The 27,703-nt window shown below is 40.4% G+C and overlaps 1 gene segment (V, D, J or C); it reads left to right on the top strand.

Moving 5' to 3' along the window:
• Positions 1-618: 618 nt before the first annotated feature.
• LOC129658546 (T cell receptor gamma constant 2-like) lies at positions 619-27,085 on the top strand. The segment is given in 8 exon segments: positions 619-694; positions 780-1,087; positions 11,107-11,170; positions 16,052-16,381; positions 22,143-22,202; positions 22,712-22,759; positions 23,044-23,085; positions 26,647-27,085. Coding segments are annotated over 8 exon segments (1,071 nt in total).
• Positions 27,086-27,703: the final 618 nt, after the last annotated feature.

Here is a 27,703-nt window from a genome sequence, read left to right as displayed (position 1 = left end):
GAGACTAAACCACCACCATATATAAAATAAACAACAAGGACCTACTGTATACCACAGCAAACTCTACTCCATATTCTGTAATAAACTATATGGGAAAAGAATCTGAAAAGGGATTCAGATTCATACACGTATGAATATATTCATACATATATATGTCACTTTGCTGTACAGCTGAAACTAACACAACATTGTAAATCAACTATACTCTAAAATAAAAGTTAAAACAAAATGAAATAAAATAGCCCCAGCTTTCCCCATTTCCAAAACGAAGATATTATTTATCCCACAAGGTTTCAGGATTTAACAAAACAATGAACATAAATCAGTTAGCACACTGCCAAAGTATATTTGATGCCCAATCACCGATCTCTGTATTCCTATTTCATTATTCCACGAATATTCGTTAGTGTTTCTCAGAACTTTCTCCTTTACCATTCCTCCCCTCACCCTGTGGTCAGACTCTTGTCTCCTCCTTCTGGCTCCTCCCTCTTCCACCCCTCCCTTATTTCTCTCACCAGTTGCCCCGGGTAGCCTGGGAGAAGCACCCACTCAGACCCTGACCTGACCCACATCACACACCCAGGTGTGAAGCCTCCGGGCAACTTGAGCCCCACCACCATGGGCTCTTCTCTCGGGGCAGGGGGCAGAGCCGTTCTGGGCCTCCTGGCCCTCCTCTGGGCCCTCGTGGTTCCAGGTGAGTCTCTGCGGCTTCCCCGTGGGCCGGGCGGGATGCATCCGGAGGCTGTGGACTCAACCTGCCCTCATCTCATCCCTTGCAGGCATCCAGCAGGAGATCAGGGTGTTCCAGCGGTCCGTGATGGTGGGGCACGCGGGTGGAGCTATCACTATGCCCTGTCAGATCAGTAAGTCTGTGGATTACGTCCACTGGTTCCGCCAACTGGAGGGCCAGGCCCCTGAGAGGCTTCTCTATCTAGCCTTGTCCAAGCGGGATGTGCAGTGGGATTCGGTCCTAAGAGGTGATAAAGTCAACGCGGCCCGCGGCACGGATGGCAAGAGCTGCACCATGTCCTTGAGGAAGCTGGCGAAGAGCGACGAAGGACTGTACTACTGTGCTACCTGGGAATCGGCACAGCAGTGCACGCAGCCCCGGGATCTGCACAAAAAGCGCTGAGACCCACTGCTCTCCCAGACCTGGCAACTGCCACCGCCTCCAGGTCCCTTAGGTTGCCTTGGGGTGATCTCTCAGTATCCTGACGACTCCCCCCCACTCTAGGGCTTCTGCAAATAAAATCTGATGGGAGCTGAAGCTGACCCAGGTAAAAAGCTGTGCAGGTGGCAGGGACTTTTCCAAAGATTGTCCAGTTCAGCTAGTCTGGAGCATTTGGAGGAGAATCTGGGCTGCTCAATCCACCAGCTACTAAACACATCCAGCTACTGAGCCCTTGAAATGTATTTAGTTCAAGAGTCCACGCTGAGATGGGCTGTATGTCTACAACACAAGCTATATATTGAAGATAGTTGCAGAAAAAAAAAAGTGGAATATCTCTTTAATTATTTTTATATTGACTTACTGTTGAAATATTTTGGACATCTTGGACTAAGGAAAAATAGTCCTAACATTCATTTTTTTAATGCAGAAGCCAAAACATTTTCATCTATGGCTTGAATTGGTGACTCACATTTATTTCTAACGGACAGCTCTGGTATTGACTGAAAATATAAAAATCTGACCATTTCCCTTGAAGGATGCACAGACAAAATGTCACATAAATGATTTCAAGGGTGAAGGACAGTCTAGATCTGCCACAAAATGTTTGAAAGCTGAGCCTGGAAGTGCATGCCTGATCCCAGTCTCTAAGTTGTTCACCCATTGTTACCATTTTGCGGGCGAAGAGACAGCAGTTAGAAGCCCAGGAAACAATATTGGCAATGTCTCAGTGTGCTCCTCTATTGGCATGCCTGGCACTCATGAGTTTGAGTTGATAAAAATCCTCATGGTGATGCAGTTAACCCTGGATGAGACATCAGGTTCTCTGCTTTACACTTCTCTCTGTTGTTTTTTTTTTTATTTAATTTATTTTCACTGAAGTATAGTTCACAATAGCCCAAACATGCAAACAACCTAAACTTCCATCAACAAATGAATTAAGAAGATGTGGTGCATATACACAATGGAATACTACTCAGTCATAAAAAAGAATAAAATAATGCCCTTTGCAGCAACATGAATACAACCAGAGATTATCATTCTAAGTGAAATAAGTTAAAAACAGAAAGACAGATACCCTTTTATATCACATATATGTGGAATCTGAAATATGGCACAAATGAACCCATCTATGAAACAGAAACAGACTCAGGGGCACAGAAAACAGGCGTGCGATTGCCAAGGGGAAGGAGGGTCGGGAGGGAAGGACTGGAGCTTGGGATTAGCAGATGCAAACTATTATATATAGAATGGATTGGCAAAAAGGTCCTATTGTATAGCACAGGGAGCTATATTCAATATCCTGTTATACACGTCTCCTTGAATGTCACCACATATGGAATTTTGAGTGAATCTCTGGCTACTCTGCTCTCTTCTATAAAATGAGGGGGTTGAACAGCTAAAAGTATATGCCTCTGATCTCTGTATTTGTAGGAAAATCACACAAATCACTTATCACTATATTCACTACCTTCTTATGAAAAGAAGAAAAAACAAAGAAAGCCTGTGTCACTGATTCTTCAAGCCCAAAACAGGAAAGCCCCTGATGCTGTATGAGGGAGAGAAAGAAAATCTTTTTGAAGTTTAAGCTGAATTTAGACCTTTTCAAGTGGAAATTCAAAGTTTATGTACAGCTTACTAGCAATGGTAAAACAATTAATAAAAGATTCCTAAACTCATTGTCTACCTCCCTGAGCTCTCATTTTGCAGTTAGAAATGTATAATTCATATATGCTTTCCTTCTGAAAGAGCCCAACCCTTCACTGAAGGCCTAATTCAAAGCTAAGATCCCCCAGTATGTGTTAGAAGAGGTGGAGCTAAAGGGGACAGAAACTTACTCTAGCTCTGTATCACATTCATTTAGTTCATCTTTCTAATACAACTCTTTCCTGTTCTTGCAGTCACATCAATGCCTAACTCAACAGAGAGTGAATTTTTTGAACTGGTGACAATGTGGCCAACAAGAAGAACCAGCTCGTCACCCATGTTCTTACAGAGCTATTAATACGTGGTCCACAGTCCCCAGGAAGGGACAGCCCAGTGCCTCTGCTGTGAACCTCAACTATGGCGTGAACCCTATTCTCACCCCTCACTGACTCTGGCTTTTCCTTTATGAGCTTGTGACCTTGAGCAAGATCTTCACGCTTTTAGGCATCAGTTTTCTCAGGTCTAAAGCAGAATATAACCACTCCAAAATGTCTCTCTCTTGGAATTATACCACTTAATGTCAGTTGCAACCTCCACGGTGGTAGATTAGCTGTTTTCTGCATGAAAATCCTACTGAGACATATTTAGAAACCTAGAGTATATCTTTATTGGGTGATCTTGTTTTCAGAGTAATCACTGCCAGGATGAAAGAAATGGTCCCAAGACCGTCACTTACTTTGGGAAGCACATCAGCTAGTCTGTCTCTCTCCAAGTGAGGGATGTAGGATGGCAAAGGCGTGGCTGTGCGTTGTGCTGATGCCCCAGGTCGTGTTCATTGAGGGCAGTGTGATAGAGTAGAAGAGTAATAGATTTTTACTAATTTTTTAAAAACTTTATTGGTATATAGTTATTAATTTTTGAATCAAACTTTTCTGACATTAATTTTCCATACCTCTTTGGCACAGGAAAATAGGACATTTACAGTCAGCTCCTTCCTTGCTCACGTTAGGTGTGAGATGGGTGGGGATCTCCCTGAAGGACAAAGATGGGTGTGGCTGCCCCACACACAGCCTTGACCATGAAGCTCCATCACAGAGTGCATACTGGGAGGCAAGGCTGAGATCTCTAGCACCCCTGACAGAGAGTTCTTCTGTCAGGAGATACCAATGATATCATTCAAGTCAAGGCACTATGGGGATGCAAAGGGTGTACCCCAGTCCACAGTAGGTCCCCTCAGTGGTATCTCTGTGACCTGCCTCCTTCCAAAAAGAGAAGGAGCAGAGAGGAAGGAGATACAGGTCACGGATCCACTGAACTCCTGTGTTACATCTGGATTGTGCTATGCATCTTCCTTATAATGATGTGAGACATAGGTGTTCTTACTACATTTTCAGAGTTAGAACACTGAGTGTTAGATAGCAAATAAATCAAACAGGTAATAGGCAAAATTAGAATTAAAATAACTTTGTTGTACACTTGAAACTGACAGAACATTGTTAATCAACTATATTCCAAAAGGAACGAAAAATTGTTTTTAAAAGAATGAAAATCAGAATTGAATGATTCTGTGTTCCCTTCTGTAGCACACTGTGGGCACTTGGTATTACAGAAATGTTTGCATTCCAGCTCTATCATTTTCTACCTGATCATCCATCCTTATGTCACATCTTGATCTCTGTGGAGACTTGTTTCTTGGCTCAAAATACCATCATTTACATAAAAGGAGCTAAGGAGTGTAACTGTTTTTGAAAATATAGTGTAAACACTATATTCAAGAATTACAGCTTTATTTTAACATTTTTCTTTTGTACCAGTAATATCAATCATATAGATTTATCTCTGTAGGGAAGGCACTATGCTTGATGCAGTAAGGGATTTAAAATGACAGGGTGGGTCTGGAGCAGACGTGCGAAAATCAAGGTCAGTCCTGTCTCTGTCCTGGCAAATGGACAGCTTATCTGTGATCAGAGGAGCATTCGGTTGCTTCTGGTATTTCTTTTTCTCTTTATCCAATTGAGTGGCTTAAGATTACAGAACAGTCCGGAAGACATTTCTTCTTTCATCATAAGAGAACTGGCCTTAGCTCTCAAATTTTAGTTTAAATAAGGAATCTATAATTTCAAGGAAAATAGTATTCTACAAATTTCTTCTTTTATCCTATGAAAGATAATAAGTCATCACAGAACTTGTATTCTCATTTCTAATTATTGTGGTAAAGAATCGTGTTGCCTGTCACTAATTATTACAGAAATGCAAATCAAAGCAATGAAGATTCACCTCGCACTGGTCAGAATGTATCATTAAAAAGTCTACAAATAACAAATGCTAGAGAGATGGTGAAGAAAAGGAACCCTCTTACACTGTTGATGGGAATGTACATTGCTGCAGACACTGTGGAGAACATTATGGAGGTTCCTTAAAAAACTAAAAATAGAATTGCCATATGATCCAGCAATCTCACTCCTAGGCATATCTGGACAAAACTATAATTCAAAAAGATGTATGCACTCAAATTTAATAGCACCAATATTTACAATAGCCAAGACATGGAACCTACCTAATGTCCATTGACAGATGAATGGATAAAGAAGAGGTGGTATATATACACAATGGAATACTGCTGCTAAGTCACTTCAGTCATGTCCAACTCTGTGTGAACCCATAGATGGCAGCCCACCAGGTTCCCCCGTCCCTGGGATTCTCCAGGCAAGAACACTGGAGTGGGTTGCTATTTCCTTCTCCAATGCATGAAAGTGAAAGTGAAAGTGAAGTCGCTCAGTCCTGTCTGACTCTTAGCGACCCCATGGACTGCAGCCTACCAGGCTTCTCTGTCCATGGGATTTTCCAGGCAAGAGTACTGGAGTGGGGTGCCATTGCCTTCTCCAAATGGAATACTACTCAGCCCTAAAAAGAATTAAATAACACCATTCGCAGTGACATGAATGGGCCTAGAGATGCTATGCTAAATGAAGTCAGACAGAGTAACACAAACACTGTGTGATATCACTTACATGTGGAATCTAAAATATGACACAGATGACTTATTTACAAAACGGAAACAGACTCACAGACATAGAAAACAAGCTTATAGCTACCAAAAGGGAAAGGGGTGGGAAAGGGATAGATTAGGAGTTTGGGATTAGCAGATACAAACTACTATATATAAAATATATAAACAACAAGGTCCTACTGTATAGCACAGTGAACTATATTTAATATCCTGTAATAAATATATTGGAAAAGAATATGTATGTATATACATCAGTCAGTTCAGTTCAGTCGCTCAGTCGTGGCCGACTCTTTACGACCCCATGAATCGCAGCATGCCAGGCCTCCCTGTCCTTCACCAACTCCCGGAGTTCACCCAAACTCACGTCCATCAAGCCGGTGATGCCATCCAGCCATCTCATCCTCTGTCGTCCCCTTCCCCTCCTGCCCCCAATCCCTCCCAGCATCAGGGTCTTTACCAATGAGTCAACTCTTCGCATGAAGTGGCCAAAGTATTGGAGTTTCAGCTTTAGCATCAGTCCTTCCAAAGAACACCCAGGACTGATCTCCTTTAGAATGGACTGGTTGGCTCTCCTTGCAGTATGTATGTATAATTGAATCACTTTGTTGTAAATGGTCTATTAAGTGACAAACACTTTTCTGAATTTTCTTTTCTCTATTGTTTAAGATAAAAAAAATTGTTCTCCTTTCTCCAATAATTTGCAAAATATGTGTTACTGGTTTTCATTTTAGAAACTAACAACATTGTAAGTCAACAATACTCTCCCTCCCCCAAAAACACAATTATGTTACTCGATGAATGGAGAACTTTGTCCACATTGCTCAAGTACACTTGAATTGGTAAATTTGCATTTTCAGTTACTGAAGAGTTTCCTCCTTTCAGAAATATATTCCCAAATCACTAACTGAGCAGCCCTGGTGTTTGTGAGAACGGAAGAGCTTTTCCTTTGATGTGAACTCCAAGCAGTTTCAACACAGATGAACACCTGGAAATTTAAAAAAAATTCTTAATTCTTTGAATACTCTTCCTGGAAATATGGGAAAGCAGAACAGGTGGTTAACCTCCTACTGTCAAACTCTTCTTTTCCTGCTTTTATCCTTTTCATTTTTAATCAGTATTGTCAATGATTAGTCCACCATGGAAAACAGATATTTGGGCCCATTGATCTGAGGAAAACTTATAAAATATCAGATGCCATAAAACCCATCATCAAGGACTTCCAAAAGAACTCAGAAGGTCAAATTGCCAGCCCAAAGTTGTTAAACTGCTAGTCACTCCATGAAGGTAGGAGAAGGCTGAGATCATGGTAGGAGCCTGAACCAGTATGACAGCTCAGGTTGGAAGAAGATGTTTGGGGAAGGAACTAAGCTCATAGCAGCTCCCTGTGGTAAGTAACTTTTTTCTATTTTTACCTTAGTCATGAAAGACTGATAGATGCTTTTCAGAAAAAAAAAAACAAAAAACTTACAATCCCCCTTATCTGACTGCCACACTTGGCCTCAGCACGCGAACAGCAATTTTGCAGCTAGTGGTCACTGTATATGGATGTACATGGAAACAAAACTACTTCCTGTTTGTAAGCCACTGAAATTCATCTTTTAGAATACACACACACACACACACACACAAACACACACACACACACACACACACACATGCACAATAGACTCAGGCTAGATATTAAACTATTTTAAGGGCCATATCTGTTTCATTATTTCATTTATGTTTCAATATACTTACACCATTACCATAATATGTCATTATGTCAGTAAAGTTGTTGGCAAAGTTTATGTCAGTAAAGTTTTTTTGTAAAAGAATGTAAAAAAAAAAATCCTTTTCTTATAAATGGCTCATTAAGTGAAAAACATTTTTAAAATTTTCTATTCTCTATAGTTTTCCCCCAATAACCTGCAAAACCTGTTACTGATTTTCACCTAAGACCTAACAGCAGTACAAACAAAATTTCTTATAATAAATAACTATATAACATTTGCAAATCCCACTTATTATTCTAGTTTCATAGAGGGAAGCTGAGAGCAGTCAGAATTTATGTCATGATCATTCTTGCTGCATTGCTTGGAAATGTACCAGTGTAATGGAATTTGTGAGCTCAACCATTTCAGCTCCAAAGTCCATGAAAAGAGTCTGCATGGTTGGACATCCTTACTTACTCATTCTCTCAGCAAACATTTTTTGAGGACAGTTTCTGTGTGGATTCTGGAGACAGAAGTGTGAACAAGACACAGACAGAACAAATCCCAACACTCAAACAGCTTATAGTCTAGTGGAAGGGCATTCTAGATGCTGGCTTGATTGGGCCCATATTCTGTGGCCTGTGGCTACCAGAGAAACAACAGATCTTGCATTGATGAACTTGTTTCTTTCTCAAATGATGTAATAGTTATTGCTTATAAAATTCATATATTTTATCTGTCCAAAAAATTTGATAAAATGACCCCAAATCATCCCACTAAAGAGAATAATAATAACATCAGCTACTATTTACTGAGAGCTATACTGTTACCCTGTTTATTTAACTTATATGCACAGTTCATCATGAAAAATGCTGGGCTGGAAGAAGCACAAGCTGGAATCAAGATTGCCGGGAGAAATATAAATAACCTCAGATATGCAGATGACACCACCCTTATGGCAGACAGTGAAGAGGAACTCAAAAGCCTCTTGATGAAAGTGAAAGAGGAGAGTGAAAAAGTTGGCTTAAAGCTCAATATTCAGAAAACGAAGATCATGGCATCTGGTCCCATCACTTCATGGGAAATAGATGAGGAAACAGTGGAAACACTGTCAGACTTTCTTTTTTTGGGGCTCCAAAATCACTGCAGATGGTGACTGCAGCCATGAAATTAAAAGACGCTTACTCCTTGGAAGGAAAGTTATGTCCAACCTAGATAGCATATTGAAAAGCAGAGACATTACTTTGCCAACTAAGGTCCATCTAGTCAAGGCTATGGTTTTTCCAGTGGTCATGTATGGATGTGAGAGTTGGACTGTGAAGAAAGCTGAGCACCAAAGAATTGATGCTTTTGAACTGTGGTGTTGGAGAAGACTCTTGAGAGTCCCTTGGACTTCAAGGAGATCCAACCAGTCCATTCTAAAGGAGATCAGTCCTGGGTGTTCTTTGGAAGGAATGATGCTAAAGCTGAAACTCCAGTACTTTGGCCACCTGATGCGAAGAGTTGACTCATTGGAAAAGACCCTAATGTTGGGAGGGATTAGGGGCAGGAGGAGAAGGGGACGACAGAGGATGAGATGGCTGGATGGCATCACTGACTTGATGGACGTGGCTTTGAGTGAACTCCAGGAGTTGGTGAAGGACAGGGAGGCCTGGCGTGCTGCGATTCATGGGGTTGCAAAGAGTCGGACATGACTGAGCAACTGAACTGAACTGAGACATCATGATTTCATGCACTGGAGAAGGAAATGGCAGCCCACTCCAGTGTTCTTGCCTGGAGAATCCCAGGGACGGGGTAGCCTGGTGGGCTGTCGTCTATGGGGTCGCACAGAATCGGACACGACTGAAGCGACTTAACAGACATCATGATAAGTAGTTTCAGTGCCTTATCTTTTCCTCATAAGGAATCTTTGTCTTCCCATTCCACAGATAAGAAAACTGAGGTTTAGAGAATTTCAGGTACTTGCCTAAAGTCACATAACAAATTACTGTGGCAAATACTGGGATTCAGTAGAGACTTGTTTATTCCAAAGGACAGAGTCTGGGCCATTACACAAGGTGAGAAAAATGAAGTCTAAGTTTTTATATTCTGAACATTTACTCCTCTGTAGCTTGATCTTTTAAATGGATTATTTAATTGACTTCTTAATTTGTAATAGGTTATAATTTGTATTATTACTCGTGTGTGAAAACAGGGTTTCTGTGTATTTAAATTGCATGTTTCCAAAATTTATTTGTGAAGACCTAAGATAGAAAATGCCATGTACAGGAAGGGCATGAAATAAGATCAAAGGCACTCAGGGAAGCAGGATGAAAAAAGACTTCTAGCAGAAAGCACAGGTTAAGATTTTAATGCTGAAGGGTAGGAGAGTTATGTGTCTACTCTAGCTCAATTAAAAAAAGTGAATATAAAAAAGAAAAAATGAAAAGGTTGTGGAATACATACTTTTTATTAGCTGATAAAATAAGCACCCCAAAATTTTTAATATAATATGTTTTTACAACATAAAATTAGAAAAGGACTTTAATACACGAAGTTAAGAGAAAAGTGAAATAAAGATGGGATATAGTCTTCAACATCCATTTTATAAAATGGAAGAAATGGTCTTTAATCAAACCCATTTATACTACCAGTTCATCAATGCTACGGATACTGTAACACTTAATGTCATTCACAGACGGTGACTCTCAGCAGATAGGGTCAGGCAGGTAAGGTTTTCACAACCCAACATGATAATAATAGGACTTGAGAAGCAGGCACCCTACCATTTCTCTTATCATCCTGCCTTGAAGACCAAGAGTTGCAAGCTCAATTCTACACATGAGCTGGAGAGAAGTCAGTCTGAGGCTGAAATTTCTAGTAAAAGCTTGGAAAAATATTAATTGTGCTGTTGATTGGGCAGGAGGGGGAAGCCATTTGTTTTGGACAACACAAGTGAAGTAATTCCATATACTGACTATACATACTGGGCTTTAGCCAATGTTCCCTTTGAGTTGCTTAACCCTGGAAATACAGCGGGTAAGACTAGACAAACAACTGCCTTTAAGTTGTGTGTATGAAAAGCACGTGCCCTATGACAATGGCTTTGAGAATTCCTGATGTGTGGAGCATAGTAGAAGGCAAACAAAGGAACAAATCTTCACAGTTAATTGCCACAGACTCAGTTGCAACCCCAAAACACTGAATTCCCATCAGTAAGGGCAAGCCCTGGTCACATGATATTAAAATATTATGTTGGAGTACACAATCAGCTAGTAATAAGAAATCACTAATAATAATGATAATAATAATTATTATGGTCTTTCTTTTCCATAGCAGTTTTAATAAAATCACTTTTTCAGACCTTGTTTCATGTTGGTCTCACTTCAGCATTAAAAGGGATGTCGAACTGATTCACGCTAACACTATGTTTTTAAATAAACAAACGCCGAAAGCTTTAATTTACCTGATTAGCTCAGCCATGGAGCCTGTTATGAGCAAAGTGAATCAGGACCAGAAACTTGGTCTCTTGTATCCCAGGCTGTCATGATTCCACTAGGACTTAAAGAACTCAGGGAAGCTAAATTAGTCTAAAGTTTTTGCCACAGGTTGAATCACTGTGGAATTTAAACAACATGATCTTTGGTGAAGGAACAAAAGTTTTCGTCCTAGGTAAGTACCTGAAGAAGGGCATTTTTTGTCAAGGTAGTGGAGGGAAGGCAAGAAACAAATTGGAATAATAGTTTAAAATGTTTGGGAAAATGGGAATGCGAATGGGGATTAGATTTAGGAGTTTAGGAAAGATATTAAAACAAATCCTTAGAGCATACCATAGACATCTGTGTACAAATATAGTAGGATTTGGCTTTCTGAACATGTGGACTTATATAAAGGGTTCCTGTATAATATATGTGATCATCATGAAAGTGTTCGGTTCAAGGCCAAAGTTGGCTATTATAGGTAAGTTTTGTGAGCTGACACACTTCCTTTCCTGATGGCAAAGGGGTGTTTTCAAAGAACCTGGCTTTGGAGTCAGTCTGATCAGGATGTCTGGGTCTACCATTTACTGTTTATGAGCACTTGGTCAGTTATTCTTCGGCCTCAGTTTCTGAATCCACAAAATGGAATAGCCATATGTATCCAGCAGGTATCGTGTGAGAATTCAATGAAAGCCTGTCAGTAGTGTCCCTGACATACTGTGTAACACATTGTCGGTGCTGGATAGGTGTATCCACACTCTATTCAAATGCAAAGGGAAAACTGCACTCAGGAAGGACGGTTGTTTGCATCCAAAAATATTGACAGAAGAGAAATTCTTCAGAGGATGCAGCTGTACTGCTAACTCCTTAAACAAAAAGTTATCTTACTGTCCACTCACACACACAAAATTGAATTGGGAGGTATTTGTCTCTCTTTAACAGACTGCTTTCTATTTGTCAAGAAAAATGAAGTTAAAATGTATTTGTTTTTATATTTGTTGTTCTATATGTTTTACATCTGAATCCTTTCACTTAATTGATATCATCTCTAACACAAACATTAGGAGAAGGCAATGGCACCCCACTCCAGTACTCTTACCTGGAAAATCCCATGGACAGAGGAGCCTGGTGGGCTGCAGTCCATGGGGTCGCGAAGAGTCGGACACGACTGAGAGACTTCACGTTCACTTTTCACTTTCATGCATTGCAGAAGGAAATGGCAACCCACTCCAGTACTCTTGCCTGGAGAATCCCAGGGACGGGTGAGCCTGGTGGGCTGCCGTCTATGGGGTCGCACAGAGTCGGACACGACTGAAGCGACTTAGCAGCAGCAGCAGCAACACAATTGGCCCTTAGACAATAAACTTGGGCTTCATGATCATATTTATCAGAAAAATTTTAATTCATAAATTAAATGATCATGATGTGAAGTCAATTAAATACAGATGTAAAGGTCATAATGTAATTTGTTTATTTAATGTGAAATAGTTCTAACTATTTAATTTATAAAATATAAGGAAACATAGAGTACTCTTAAGCAATAAAAACAAAGTGTGTGATGGGAGAAATATACAGTATCTTACTATTATAATCAATAAAATACTATTTACACCATGAGTAAGGTGTATAAAATTAAACACATTAGGACCTAATTGTATTTACAACGTAAGTTTTTAAATGGCCTCTGTTTGCTTACTTCTTTAGTAGAAAACTCAGGAATTTTGCTACAGAGGAAAAATTTCTCAAAAATTTTTTTCTTTTTCTTTTCAAATGATAAGTTTAATTTTTCTGTTCGTAAGAAACTGCCCTCAGAATGATTAAAACAACTCTAAACTAGCTCAAAGAGAATATGAGTAAAGTATTTATGTTTCATTTGGAAATAAACTGGAAAGAGTTTTAACATTTATAATTTCAACCATTATTTTAACCATAAATATATAATCAAGAAACATGCCAGCATTTAAGTGGGATCATTTATAAACTACGTTTTGTTATATATGTTGACATCATGTCTATAAGAAATTCAGGAAGCATACATTTAATTTTTAATTATATGTATATTTATTTAGCAGATGAAAACACAGTAAACCATGGAGCTCTAAAGAAGTTCAGCAAACTTATAGGGTAGATTTAACACTGGGGGAGATACAGAATCAAAATTCTGTGCATTCTTAATCATGCTTAAACTTGAAATGAAATTTCAAAAGAAAATGTGCCTTGGTAAACATTCTCTAAAGTGAAGCAAAATTCTGATAAATGCATTACTTGATAAGGTTTATATAAAGCATGTCAGAAAATTATACATTTTTAATAGAAGTTATGGAAATATTGCTATTTTGTTTCCAAATTCAAGGCACTGTAAACAATCAACTCCTCCACTCAAAAATCTGAAAGTTTTCAGATCTGAAGTTCAGATGTTATATAAACTTAGAAACTCACCAGAAGAATCCCATCACTTCAGAAACAGGCAGGTGATCCACATTTGAAGCTTTAAGTTCAACATCACAAATTGTCAAGTACACAGGGACTCTAATTCCCATTATAAAAAATGACTGTATATTGTTTAAAAATACAATAAATTTCCTACTGACATTTATTTATATGAGAAGTAAGATCAGTTCAGTTCAGCTCAGTTGATCAGTCATGTCCGACTCTTTGCGTACCCATGAACCGCAGCACACCAGGCCTCCCTGTCCCCGTCCATCACCAACTCCCGGAGTTTACCCAAACTCATGTCCATTGAGTTGGTGATGCCATCCAACCATCTCATCCTCTGTCATTCCCTTCTCCCCCTGCCTTCAATCTTTCCCAACATCAGGGTCTTTTCAAATGAGTCAGCTCTTCGCATCAGGTAGCCAAAATATTGGAGTTTCAGCTTCAACATCAGTCCTTCCAATGAACACCCAGGACTGATCTCCTTGAGGATGGACTGGTTGGATTTCCTTGCAGTCCAAGGGACTCTCAAGAAAGAGTCTTCTCCAGCACCACAGTTGAAAAGCATCAATTCCTCAATGCTAAGCTTTCTTTATAGTCCAACTCTCACATCCATACATGACTACTGGAAAAACCATAGCCTTGACTAGATGGACCTTTGTTGACAAAGATAAATATGGTTCATTCCAGAGTAGTTTAATGGAGTTCCACAGAGTTGCAAAACATGAGGATGAATTATGTGGCCAAAGAGAGCACAAGTTACAAAACAGGATAGGAAGGAAAGCAGTGGAGAGAAGGGAACTTTCCTACACTGTTGGTGGGAATGCAAACTGGTGCGGTGACTATGCACAACAGTAGGGATGTTCCTTAAGAGACTAAAAATAGAGCTACCATATGATCCTGCAATCCCACTCCTGGGCATATTCCCAGAGAAAAACATGGTCTGAAAAGATACAAGCACCTCTATGCTCATAGCAGCACTATTCACAATATCCAAGACCTGAAAGTAACCTAAGTGTCCAAGGACAGAAGAAGGGATAAAGAAGATATGGGGTGTGTGTGCGTATATATATACTGGAATATTACTTAGCCATTAGAAAAGATGAAACAATGCCATTTGCAGCAACATGGATGGACCTAGAGATTGTCCTACCGAATGAAGTAATTCAGACAGAGAAAGAGATAAATATCATATGTAGAGTCTAAAAAGAAAAGATATAATTGAAATTATTTACAAAACAGAAACCAACTCACAGACTTAAAGAACAAACTTGTGGTTACAGTGGGGAAGGGTGGAGGGAGGGACAGTTAGGGACTTTGAGACTGACATATACACACTGCTATATTTAAAATCGGATGAGGCAATGGCACCCCACTCCAATACTCTTGCCTGGAAAATCCCATGGATGGAGGAGCCTGGTAGGCTGCAGTCCATGGGGTCGCTAAGAGTTGGACACGACTGAGCGACTTCACTTTCACTTTTCACTTTCATGCATTGGAGAAGGAAATGGCAACCCACTCCAGTGTTCTTGTCTGGAGAATCCCAGGGATGGGGGAGCCTGGTGGGCTGCCATCTATGGGGTCACACAGAGTCAGACACTACTGAAGCGACTTAGCAGCATATTTAAAATGGATAACCAACAAGGACCTACTGTTTATAGTACAGGGAAGGGAATTTTGCTCAATATTCTGTAACAATCTAATTGGGAAAAGAATTTGAAAAAGAAGAGATACATGTATACGTATAACTGAATCACTTTGTTGTACATTTGAAACTAACACAACATTGTTAATCAGCTATACTCAAATATAAAATTAAAAGTTTGAAAAAAGTCAAAGATTCTCACCTCTAGAGAAACTATCAGAGTTAACTGGACTTCTCCCCCATTCTCATTCTCACCACACACCCAAATGCTTCATTTTTTAAATATAATTTTATTTTTTAATTTTTTGTCCTTGCTGCATCTTCTTTGCTGCAACATGGGCTTTTCTCTAGTTTCAGAGAGTGGAGCTACTCTTCACTACAGTGCGGGCTTCTCATTGCAGTGGCTTCTTTTGTTTGAAGCTTGGGCTTTAGGGCACGAGGCTTCATAGTTGCAGCACAAGGGCTCAGTAGTCATGTTTTCAGGGGTCTAGAGCACAGGCTCAATAGTTGTGGTGCAGGGGCTTAGTTGCTCGAGGCATGTGGAATCTTCCGGATCAGGGATCGAATGTGTGTCTCCTACATTGGCAGGAGGATTCTTTACCACTGAGCCATTAGGGAAGCCCATCCATTCACTTTAAAACAGGCTCCACTATGATAAACAAAAGAGATGTTAAAAAATAAATGTGTTCATGAATTTTGGAAGGAGATAAAACTCATACCCCATCTTACCATATGGAAAAAGAACAAAGGCCAACGTGTGATCCAGGTTCTACTCTGCTAGCTGTGACTTTGGGCAAGTTACATAACCTCTTGAATGTCTCTTTCTATTGAAAATAAGAAGGATAGTAAGTCCCTTACAATCTACTGTGAATGTAATCCATGGTGAGCACTAGTTCAGTGACAAGTTTTCTTCCTTTTATTACATGCTAGTTTATTCCATGGTTCTCCATGTTTCTCTAATAACTATTTTAAATTCTTTTCTATCTCCCTCCGCAGATAAAAAACTTCCTGCAGATACCTCCCCAAAACCCACAATTTTTCTTCCTTCAATTAATGAAGTCAACCATCAACAGGCTGCAACATATCTTTGTCTCCTGGAAAATTTTTTCCCTGATGTTATTAAGGTTTCTTGGAAAGAAAAGAATAGCAACAGAGTTCTGCCATCCCATCAGGGAAATACCACAAAGACCAATGACACATACATGACGTTCAGCTGGCTGACCGTGACAGAAAACTCCATGAATAAAGAGCACATGTGTATCGTCCAACATGAGAAAACTACAAGAGGAAAAGATCAAGAGATTCTTTTTCCTGCAGTGAATGAAGGTATGTGAATATAAACATAAATATAAATATAACCTCCCTTGGGCTTCCCTAGTGGCTCAATGGTAAAGAATCCACCTGCCAATGTAGGCGACATGGGTTTGAGCCCTGGGTTGGCAAGATCCCCTGGATTCAGAAACACAAACCCACTCCAGTATTTTTGCCTTGGAAATTCCAGACAGAGAAGTCTGAGTCACAAAAGAAGAGTCAGACACAACTTAGCAACTAAACAACAATAACCTCCCAGAACACAGTTTTTCAAAGACAATACCCCAACTTTTCTGTCAAGTCAAATAAACATGTCTTTCTAAGATGTTGTTATGTTTAATGGTAGCATAAATGTTTTGAAATTCCCACTAGAATTAAAATAGTACAGTCATGGGAACATTAAAACAAAAAAGAAAAAAGATTTTTAAGCTTTCTCAGCCTCAGTTTCATCTTCCAAAATGTTACAGTCACAATGATGATTTTAGGGTCTTTGTATGGATTAAATGAAAGAAAATATATGAAAGCATCTAGCAACTTAGTGCCAGAAGCCTCTAGCAACTTAGTGCCGGAGAAGGCGATGGCACCCCACTCCAATACTCTTGCCTGGAAAATCCCATGGATGGAGGAGCCTGGTAGGCTGCAGTCCATGGGGTCGCTAGGAGTCGGACACGACTGAGTGACTTCACTTTCACTTTTCACTTTCATGCATTGGAGAAGGAAATGGCAACCCACTGCAGTGTTCTTGCCTGGAGAATCCCAGGGACAGGGGAGCCTGGTGGGCTGCCATCTATGGGGTTGCACAGAGTCAGACACGACTGAAGCGACTTAGCAGCAGCAGCAGCAACTTAGTGCACAACAAATTTGCAAAAAGAAATTCCACTTTTGATTGCTTGGTTGATCAGGAAATAAGAACATTTATATTTCTTTCAGGAATGCTCTACTCACCAAGCAAAGTCATTCTCACTTTAATCCTGGTTTTACTCAAAGTATAAGTCAGAAACAGTGGGTTATTAAATGACAAAATGATGTTCTTATGAGGAAACCAGACTGCAGTTCAACAAAAAGTATTGAGTTGGCTAAAAAGTTTATTTGGGTTTTCATAAGATGTTATGGAAAAAACTTGAAAGAACTTTTTGACCAACTGAAGAGAATAATTTACTGCTGCAGTTTTATTATGGTCTTAGTTAAATTTTGTACTTTATTTACTACCTTGAAGTTAAAATTAGTAATTAAAGATCGGGTGAGACTAAAGTGTGCAAACTTATTCCCACTGTACATAATGAATGCATTTCTTGCTATTAGAAAAGGTCTTTCAAGATACTTTTATTGTAGCCCTAGCACATGCTAGGTCTGGAGGGATGTGTGGATGGACACACTCGGGTGAATTACTGTCCTAGGAGGATGCACTACATTCAAGAGAATATACACTTTTCTGGATGAGTCAGGGTCACTTGCGATCCAGGCATGATGTCCCAAAGCAGCCCCTGTGAGCAGATGCTGGACATGTCCACACGGTGGGGGCAAAGTGCCGGGTGTATCTTGACCTTGACAGTGGTCCTCTAACGCACTGGACTCGGGCCTTAACGTTCTGAGTAATTCACCTAGCAGACCGAAGGCCACAGAGTGCCCATCAGAGGAATCACTTTGTGCTTTTCTCTGTGGTTCGGAAGCCTTTTCAAGCAGTGGGAACCAAGCACATAGAATGTGCACAGACATTTGCTGTGCACCAGTCTGAATTTCTGAAGTAAGTCTTTATCTTCTCTGATTCTTAGTTTGCCAATGATCAAATCAAGCTTGAACATTTGCCTTGGCTTTGTCCTGGGACTGCAATGAAGAGCAAATGAAATAAAGTCAGCAAAAAAATTGCATTCTAAAACATAAATGGGTGTATTTATTCATGCATCTACTGTAATATTTATATTCTTTCCTTAAACTAATCAAAACTAAGATTACAGAAACTGCCCTAAATTTCTATTTCCACTCATTCTACTCTAAGAAATACATAATAAACAAATTTGTTAAGTGCAGTTTAATATAATCATGGCTGTAACTGTCCTATTAGGTTTTAATTTTTCTGTGATTAAGGAAAAATAAAAAGGGTAGTAAGTTTCATGGTGATAATTACCATAAAGGAGACAAGTTCCCTTTTATCATGTGTGATACTTGGCACTTAATTTCTGAAATAAATGTTTCCCATGGATTTCATGGCCATATAGCTAAAGAGGGCATTTCTGTAAATGTCACTCTTTAGTAAATTTCCCATTCCAGTGTTCTTGTCTGGAGAATCCCAGGGACAGGGGAGCCTGGTGGGCTGCAGTCTATGGGGTCACACAGGGTTGGACACGACTGAAGCGACTTAGCAGCAGCAGTAAATTTCTAATGCTATTTTTGGGAAGTTTCTTGTTTTTGATAAAAGTTAAGAATATTATATGGGCTTCCTTGGTGGTTCAGATGGTAAAGAATCTCCCTGCAATGCAGGAGAATTGGATTCTATTCCTGGGTTGGGAAGATACTTTGGAGAAGAGAATGACTATCCACTCCAATATTCTTGCCTGGAGAATCCCATGGACAGAGGAGCCTGGTGGGCTACGGTCAAAGGGGATACAAAAAGTTGGACTCAACTGAGAGACTAATGCTTTCATTTTCAAGAATAGTGTGTTGTTGTTCTGTTTCTCAGTTGTGTCTGACTCTTTGCAACCCCGTGGACTACAGCGTGCTAGGCTTCCCTGTCATCACCATCTCCCGGAGCTTGCTCAGACTCATGTTTATTGAGTTGGTGATGCCATCCAACCATCTCATCCTCTTGTCCCCTTTTTGTCCTGCCTTCTATCTTTCCCAGCGTCAGGGTCTTTTCCAATGACATGGCTCTTCCTATCAGGTGGCCAAAGTACTGGAGCTTCAGCTTCAGCATCAGTCCTTCCAATGAATATTCAGGGTTGATTTCCTTTAGGATTGACTGGTTTGATCTCCTTGCTGTCCAAGGGACTCTCATGAGTCTTTTCCAACACCACAGTTTGAAAGCATCAATTCTTTGGTGCCCAGCTTTCTTTATAGTCCAACTCTCACATGCATACATGACTACAGGAAAAACCTAGGTTTGACTATATGGACCTTCGTTGGCAAAATAATATCTCTGCTTTTTAATACACTATCTAGTTTTGTCATAGCTTTTCTTCCAAGGAGAAAGCGTCTTTTAATTTCATGGCTGAAGTCACCATCCACAGTGATTTTGGAGTCCAAGAAAATGAAGTCTTTCACTGTTTCCATTGTTTCCCCAGCTATATACCATGAAGTGATGGGACCAGATACAGTAATCTTCTTTTTTATATATTTTTTTAGTTTTAAGCCAGCTTTTTCACTCTCCTAACTTCATCAAGAGGTTCTTTAGTCCCTCTTCACTTTCTGCCATTAGGGTGGTGTCATCTGCATATCTGAGGTTATTGATATTTCTCCCAACAGTCTTGATTCCAGCTTGTGCTTCATCTAATCTGGCATCTGCCTCTAAGTTAAATAAGCAGGGTGACAATATACAGCCTTGATGTACTTTTTTCTCAATTTGGAACCAATCTGTTGTTTCATATTCAGTTCTAACTGTTGCCTTCTTGATCTGCATACAGGTTTCTCAGGAAGCATGTAAGGTGGTCTGCTATTCCCATCTCTTTAAGAAATTTCCAGTTTGTTGTGATCCACACAAAGGCTTTAGCATAGAAGTAAATATTTTTCTGAAATTCTCTAGCTTTTTCTATGATCCAACGTATGTTGGCAATTTGATCTCTGGTTCCTAAGCCTTTTCTAAATCCAGTTTGAACATCCAGAATTTCTTGGTTCATGTGCTGTTGAAGCCTAGCTTGGAGGATTTTGAGCATGACCCTGCCAGCATGTGAAATTATTGCAATTGTGTGGTAGTTTGAACATTCTTTGGCATTGCCCTTCTTTGGGACTGGAGTGAAAACTGACCTTTTCCAGTCCTGTGTCCACTGCTGAGTTTTCCAAATTTTCTGACATATTGAATGCAGCACTTTAATAGCATCATCTTTTAGGATTTGAAATAGCTCAGCTGGAATTCTATCATGTCCACTTGGAAGCACAAATCATGAAGTGATTTTTTAAAAGATAGAAAATTCATCAGGTCCAAGTTTTTAACCAATCTTGACTGAGAAAGAGATCTTAGTATACACTGCAGTTTATGGTGAAATTTTTTTTATTTTTTCACCTCAATCAATTCATAGTAATAAGAGGTTTGTTCATCTTTAATGAATGTAGTCACTGCAAGCAAAAGAAATAAAGTTAAAAGAATCGTTTTTTGGTTGTCCTGGGTCTTCGTCACTATGTGCAGGCTTTCTCTGGTTGCGGTCAGTGGGTACTACTCTTCTTTGAGGTGCTTGGATTTCTCATTGCAATGGCTTCTCGTGCTGCGGAGCATGGGCTAAGTAGTTGTGGGGCACGGGCTTAGTTGCCTTGTGGCATGTGGAATCTTTCAGATCAGAGATTGAAACCATGTCCCCTGGATGGGCAGATGGATTCCCACCCACTGTACCATCAAGGAAGTCCCAGAGAGTTTTAAGACACATTAAGGTCAGTTCTTGAGGATGATTATATTAATATTTCACTCTTGGAATTTACTGCAAAGACTTAACACCTCAAACTCATTTTTTATAGTGAAAACTGATCTCAATGAAGGCATAAAATGGCATACCAGAACCAAATCCATATGGATAAGAACATATCCAGAAGAAAAGGAATAAACCAAACAACCACTATGACTCTGTTTTCCTGGATCCATTTTCTATATGGAAAACTATAATGCAATTTGGCTGATTTTTTTTTTGTATTTGGAATTTCCTATCCCTGGAATTGCACTGAAATGTTGACCTCCTATATAAACGAGGTCACTGATAAGAATAATTAAGATATCTGGAAAAGAAGATGCTTTTAGTGTCTACAGTAGTAGAATTCTGTTGTTCATTGGTTACTTTCTCTCTCTTTCTGTGGCTTATTTTACAAAGTACTTTACACAGGCTCTGTCTCATTTAATCTCTCACAATAATCCTTTGAATGCTGGCTCTGTCATCACTGGTACCATTGGTCCAACTCTCTGCCAGTCACTTTCCCTCTGATCCTTATTTCTTCTTTTGTAACATGGAATCCTCCAAAATACACCTCACTCCAGTGTCATTGGAAGATTAAAGAAGGTAACACATGTGAAGTAGTTAGGGTAGTTATAGTTGCTCACTAGCTATTAGCCTTATTGTTTTCATTATGCCCACAAACACCACAAATGCAGAAATCATGTGCATGAGTCAGGGATACTGGGAACGTGTGTGATTTGGAAAGTTGTGACTGCTTTCCTTTGCTTAGAAGGGAAATTTACCTGAGCCAGACTTCCTTGAATGTGGGATTCTGTTGCAGATTCTAGGATTGGATGTGTTCATCTTGGGAACATCCTTTCATGTCAGCAGTGGACGCTCAAGATGTAGAGAAGCCACTTTTTCTGTTAGCCTTTCTGCAAATATTTCTTGAAATTGTATTTTGGACAGACATTGTCACGTGTAGAAAACAATATATGAATTAGATCTACTGAACTACATATTATCAGATGAACTATTTCTGGATTTGTAGAGCTCATATTTTAATCTGTCAGCAGATTATATATATATAATATATATGCTACATGCATACATACATATATATGTTACACATACACATATAAACACGCATGCACACTGTCAAATAATGAACATGAATGATTGACAATACTTTCTCTCATTTATTGTAGTTTTCAACCCAGTTGTCACTACTACTGAGCCTCCAAATGATTGTTTGAAAGATGAAAGTGGTAAGTTTTTGTGTATGTTTGCTTTTATGTTGGGCTTCCCTGGTGGCTCAGTGGTAAAAATCTGCCTGCAATGCAGGAGCCACAGGAGACATGGGTTTGACCCCTGGGTCAGGAAGATCCCCTGGAGGAGGGCATGGCAATCCACTCCAGTATTTTTTCCTGGAGAATCCCATGGATAGAAAAGCCTGGAGGGCTACAGTCCATAGGGTCTCAAAGAGTCAGACATGACTGAAGCGTCTTAGCAGGCTTGCATGCACCTTTATGTTAAGCTTTAGTATTTTTTTCCCTTCTGATTAATTAACTTCTTTTGAACTTCTCTGGCTTAAAGTAGAAAAGAACAAATATCTGGAATGGTGATGCTAAAAATTTTCATAGTTTCAAGAACCGACTGACTTGTCTAGCAGCAGATTTTATATATATATATACACACACACTTATATATACATACACACACACACTGTCATAATGGGTGTGGACAATTGATTAATATTTGCTCTCATTTCTTCTAGAAGTCACTGATACTGATTTTACAAAAGCTTGTGCAAGAGATGAAAGTGGTAAGTTTTTGTATATATTTGCCTTCATGTCATCCTATAGCATTTTCCTTTTCTCCTGATGAAATTACCTTTTGAACTTTCCTGGTTTATGGTAGGAAAGACCAATTATTTCTGAAACTTTAAGATTCATACATTTGATCAGTATCTCTCCTGTCTCTATTGGCAGATTTTATATATATGTGTGTGTATTGTGTACATATATACATACACACAAACATACATATACATATATATCATGTATCAAATAGTAAGAATGAACAATTGACTACTATTTTCTCTTCTAGAATTCGCTAATTCTACAAAAGCATGTCTGAAAGATGAAAACAGTAAGTTTTGTCTGTATTTGCCTTTATGTCATGTTATAGCACTTTTTTCCTCTAGATAAATTAAACTTTTGAACTTGGTTTAAGGTAGAAAATCAGAAAGTCTGGATATTGCAAAATAGACTGTTATACGGTCTATAAGGAAATCTTAAGTAAGTCTATTATTTAGATTGTTACACTGTCTATATATTTTAGGTTACACATATTTTAAGTAAATCCAACATTCTGTAAGAGTCATCTTAACACAATAAATACTGGTTTTGGTGTGAGATGACTCTCAATTAGAGGATGCAGTGATAGGCTCTGAATTATTCAATAATGGGTTTCACTCAATTGTGTAGCTTTTGATTATAGTGACTATGCAAAAATGATACCAAGTTGCTTTTATGTAAGTGCACTATGTTATTGCTAGTACCTAATAACATAAACTGATGCTTATAGAGAGTTTCATATTCCTACAGATGGCCTTATACTATGCCTTTTGTGTATTTTAAGTATGATTTTCATAAAGCTCCTAAGAGGGTATATATCCAGTTCAATTCAGTCGCTCAGTCATGTCTGACTCTTTGTGACCCCATGAACCACAGCATGCCAGGCCTCCCTGTCCATCACCAACTCCCGGAGTCCACTCAAACCCATGTCCATCGAGTCGGTGATGCCATCCAACCATCTCATCCTCTGTCATCCCCTTCTCCTCCTGCCTTCAATCTTTCCCAGCATCAGGGTCTTTTCCAATGAGTCAGCTCTTCGCATCAGGTGGCCAAAGTATTGGAGTTTCAACTTCAATATCAGTCCTTCCAATGAACACTGAGGACTGATCTCCTTTAGGATGGACTGGTTGGATCTCCTTGCAGTCCAAGGGACTCTCAAGAGTCTTCTCCAACACCACAGTTCAAAAGCATCAATTCTTCAGGGCTCAGCTTTCTTTATAGTCCAACTATCACATCCATACCTGACCACTGGAAAAAACATATTAATTTCCCCCCATTTTACAGATGAGGGCAATGAGCTAAAATTAATCAAATCCCTTGTACCAAGTCTCACGACCCCACTCCAGTACTCTTGCCTGGAAAATCCCACAGACGGAGGAGCCTGGTAGGCTGCAGTCTATGGGGTCGCTAACAGTCGGAGATGACTGAGCGACTTCACTTTCACTTTTCACTTTCATGCATTGGAGAAGGAAATGGCAACTCACTCCAGTGTTCTTGCCTGGAGAATCCCGGGGATGGGGGAGCCTGGTGCGTTGCTGTCTATGGGGTCACATAGAGTCGGACACAACTGAAGCGACTTAGCAGCAGCAGTACCAAGTCTCACAGCTAGATCTGGAATTTCAACCTAGGACATTTGAATCCCTCCTCTAAGACACTGATATAGGGTAAGAAATCCAAAAACCAAGGCCTTGACACAATGGACATCTGGCCGAGGGTGTAAGTGCCTGGGCTTCCAACTATCACAGACTAGAGTTCTTTGGTTATTAGTTGCATTAATGTGGGTGCATTACTTACACTGCTAAACAGCAGAATCCTCACCTGCCAATAGGGAACAATTACACCTAACTCAGTAATTGAAGGTGAGTGCTTCCCTGGTGGCTCAGACAGTAAAGAATCTGCCTGCAATGTGGGAAACCCGGGTTTGATCTCTGGGTTGGGAAGATCCACTAGAGAAGGGCATGGCAACCCACTCCAGTATTCTTGCCTGGGAAATTCCATGGACAGAGGAGGCTGGTGGGCTACAGTCCATGGGGTCGCAAAGAGTCAGACATGACTGAGCAACTAACACTTTCACTTTCAGTTCTTACAGAGATAAGGTCACCTATGTGGAATGTCTCCATAGGGTATCCATTTAGCTGGCACAGGATCAGTACTAGTTAGTGGCCCCTTCTCCCTACGTGAGGGTTCTTAGTGAATTTAGAAGCACTGGCTCCACTCCTGCTGATCCCTTCTTCATTCCCACTGTGTCAGGGGGCCTGAAACTCAGCTAACACCTGACCTGACACTGGGCAGTAAGTTATGAGCCTGTCACCTTCTGAGATCCTTTCCACACCATATACTAGTGATTCTGGAGTTCTGACTCCATAGAGAGGGATATTTCCTCAGGAACAGACTTCAGCCTTGTGGTTCATTTAGCCAAGTCAGATCCATCATCACTGTTGTTAATTATTCCTTGACATCATATATTTCTTGTAAAACTTCAAAGGAGAGTAAGCGCAATTAGCCTATAACATCACAGCCACGATGAGAGACATTCAGGACAGACAGGTGACTGAGGTATGAGCGCCTAAACTTTCTGAGAATTGGGCTAACCACTGTCTTCCATTTTGCACAATGTTCACTTTACTACACCCTGCCCCACCCACCGTAGATGCCACCAAATTTCAGATCGTAACCTCATCGTAATCTCACTGATGCACAAGGTGTAATCCATCAGATCCTTCCAAACCAGTGATTCGACTTGATATTTATGCCAAATATCAAATGTCTGGGGTATGCACTGAATGTGGAGATGCAGAACTACATGACAGCTAAGAATGTGCTCATTAAAATCATGTTGCTGGGATTGAAATGTGGTTTCTGGTACTTTCTAAATGTGTGACGGCAAGCAAATTACTCCTCTCTGTCCTCATTGTCCTCTCTGTCCTCTCTGTCCTCTATTTGTAAAATGGGGGTCGACCCCATAGATGGCAGCCCACCAGGCTCCCCCATCCCTGGGATTCTCCAGGCAAGAACACTGGAGTGGGTTGCCATTTTCTTCTCCAATGCATGAAAGTGAAAAGTGAAAGTGAAGTCACTCAGTTGTGTCTGACTCTTAGCGACCCCATAGACTGCAGCCTACCAGGCTCCTCCATCCATGGGATTTTCCAGGCAAGAGTACTGGAGTGGGGTGCCATTGCCTTCTCCAAATGATCTTATAGGTTATCATAAAAATTAAACAAGGTTAAAAATTTGCATGCAAAGCTCTTAGAAAAGTGTTTAGCATTTGGCTAGTGGTTAATGAATATTACTCGTTATTTTTTAGACATATGGCAAGGGTGAAGAAAATGCTGAAAGCAATTTATCACAAATGATTTTCCCTACTGGACTCCATTAAAAAAATAACCTTACTTTTTAATATTTTGGAAGGTTCTAGTGAATTTAGCTGAGGTTGTTGACTTGAACTGTGAACTGAATTCTGCGCCGTCCTAGTGGTGGTGGTTGTGATGATAAATGTTTACCTTGGGGTTTGGTGTTACAGGGGTGTCGTGCCAATGTAGATGATCAGAAGTAAACAATTGTGACCATACTTCTTATTGGGCTTCCCTGGTGACTCAGATGGTGAAGAATCTGCCTGCAATGTGGGAGACCCGGGTTTGATCTCTGGGTTGGGAAGATCCCCTGGAGGAGGGCACGGCAACCCACTCCAGTATTCTTGCCTGCAGAATCCCCATGGACAGAGGAGCCTGGTGGGCTACAGTCCATGGGGTTGCAAAGAGTCAGACACGACTGAGTGACTGAGCACACACACAGTGTTAGGAGGTGTGTCCTATCCTTCTGAAAGAATGGGTAATAATCATATGACTTCTCCTAGATACCGTGCAGCTGCAGTTCACGTACAACTCTGCTTACTACACCTACCTCCTCCTCCTCCTCAAGAGTGCCATCTACTTTGTCACCACCTCCTGCTGCGTGTTTAGGAGAACAGGTGTCTGCTGTGACGGGAAGAACTCGTGACGCAGGGGACAGCAAAGGGGCCAATTTCCTTTCTTCATCTATTGTGTCAGAAACTCTCTACTGAAGACCTAGCCAGCCTTGCTTTCTGGGTTTGGGTTATTTCAGGTGTTGTGTCTAATTTTCTATCATTGTATAAGGGTTTTTCAAAGCACTGGGCAGACAGTTTTCCTCTCTGACAAGAATTCTGCCATTACTCAAAGGCACGGCCCAGGGCTAGTCCAGGGGAGCCTCTCCCACCACTGTCCCCACAACCTCATCAGCTCCTCCCCACCCCCAAGTCCTCATGCCCCCCTGGGGCACACACAGTGGGTATTTCCCTGTTTCCTCCTTGAGCATCTCCACTGAGACCATGGCCCTGATCTTCCGTCACACACCCTGGAGATGCTGGCTTTGCTACTTGAATCCTGTACTTTGGTTTTCACAATAAGCACAATAAATTTTAAAAAAGAAATCAAAAGTCCCTTTTTATCTGTGTACTTTAATTTCATGAAACTAGTCAAGGTGAGAAACAGCATGACAACAGTGATATCAAATTCAGTTCTGCTTATAATAATGGCCAACATCACATTTCTAGGTCTTTCCCTGAGACAGTGGTCATGGTGCTGCTCTCTTTGGGGCACTGGCTCCAAGGGGACCCACAGCCAAAAGAAGGTGCCAGGGTTCCTTCTCTTTCAAAGTCACCAGATTCAGACTCATTGGTTTGAGATGTTCCTATGGCAACAGTGTGACTGACACCCAGCATGACTTGCACTTGTGTGTGTTCAGATCTGTAGTAGTGCCTCACAAGCACTGCCTCCTGCTCCTCACATTAACCCCATGAGAACTGCACCAACACCAGAGGGGCACTGGGTGGAGGGCGCAGCATGAAGACTCTGACCCCCAAGGGCCTGGATTTGAACCCTGGGTCTGTATTA

This window comes from Bubalus kerabau, chromosome 8 (assembly GCF_029407905.1).
Source record: "Bubalus kerabau isolate K-KA32 ecotype Philippines breed swamp buffalo chromosome 8, PCC_UOA_SB_1v2, whole genome shotgun sequence".
Lineage (NCBI taxonomy): Eukaryota > Metazoa > Chordata > Mammalia > Artiodactyla > Bovidae > Bubalus > Bubalus kerabau.
Note: the sequence above shows the minus strand (reverse complement) of the source record. Positions and strands in the feature narration are given on the sequence as shown.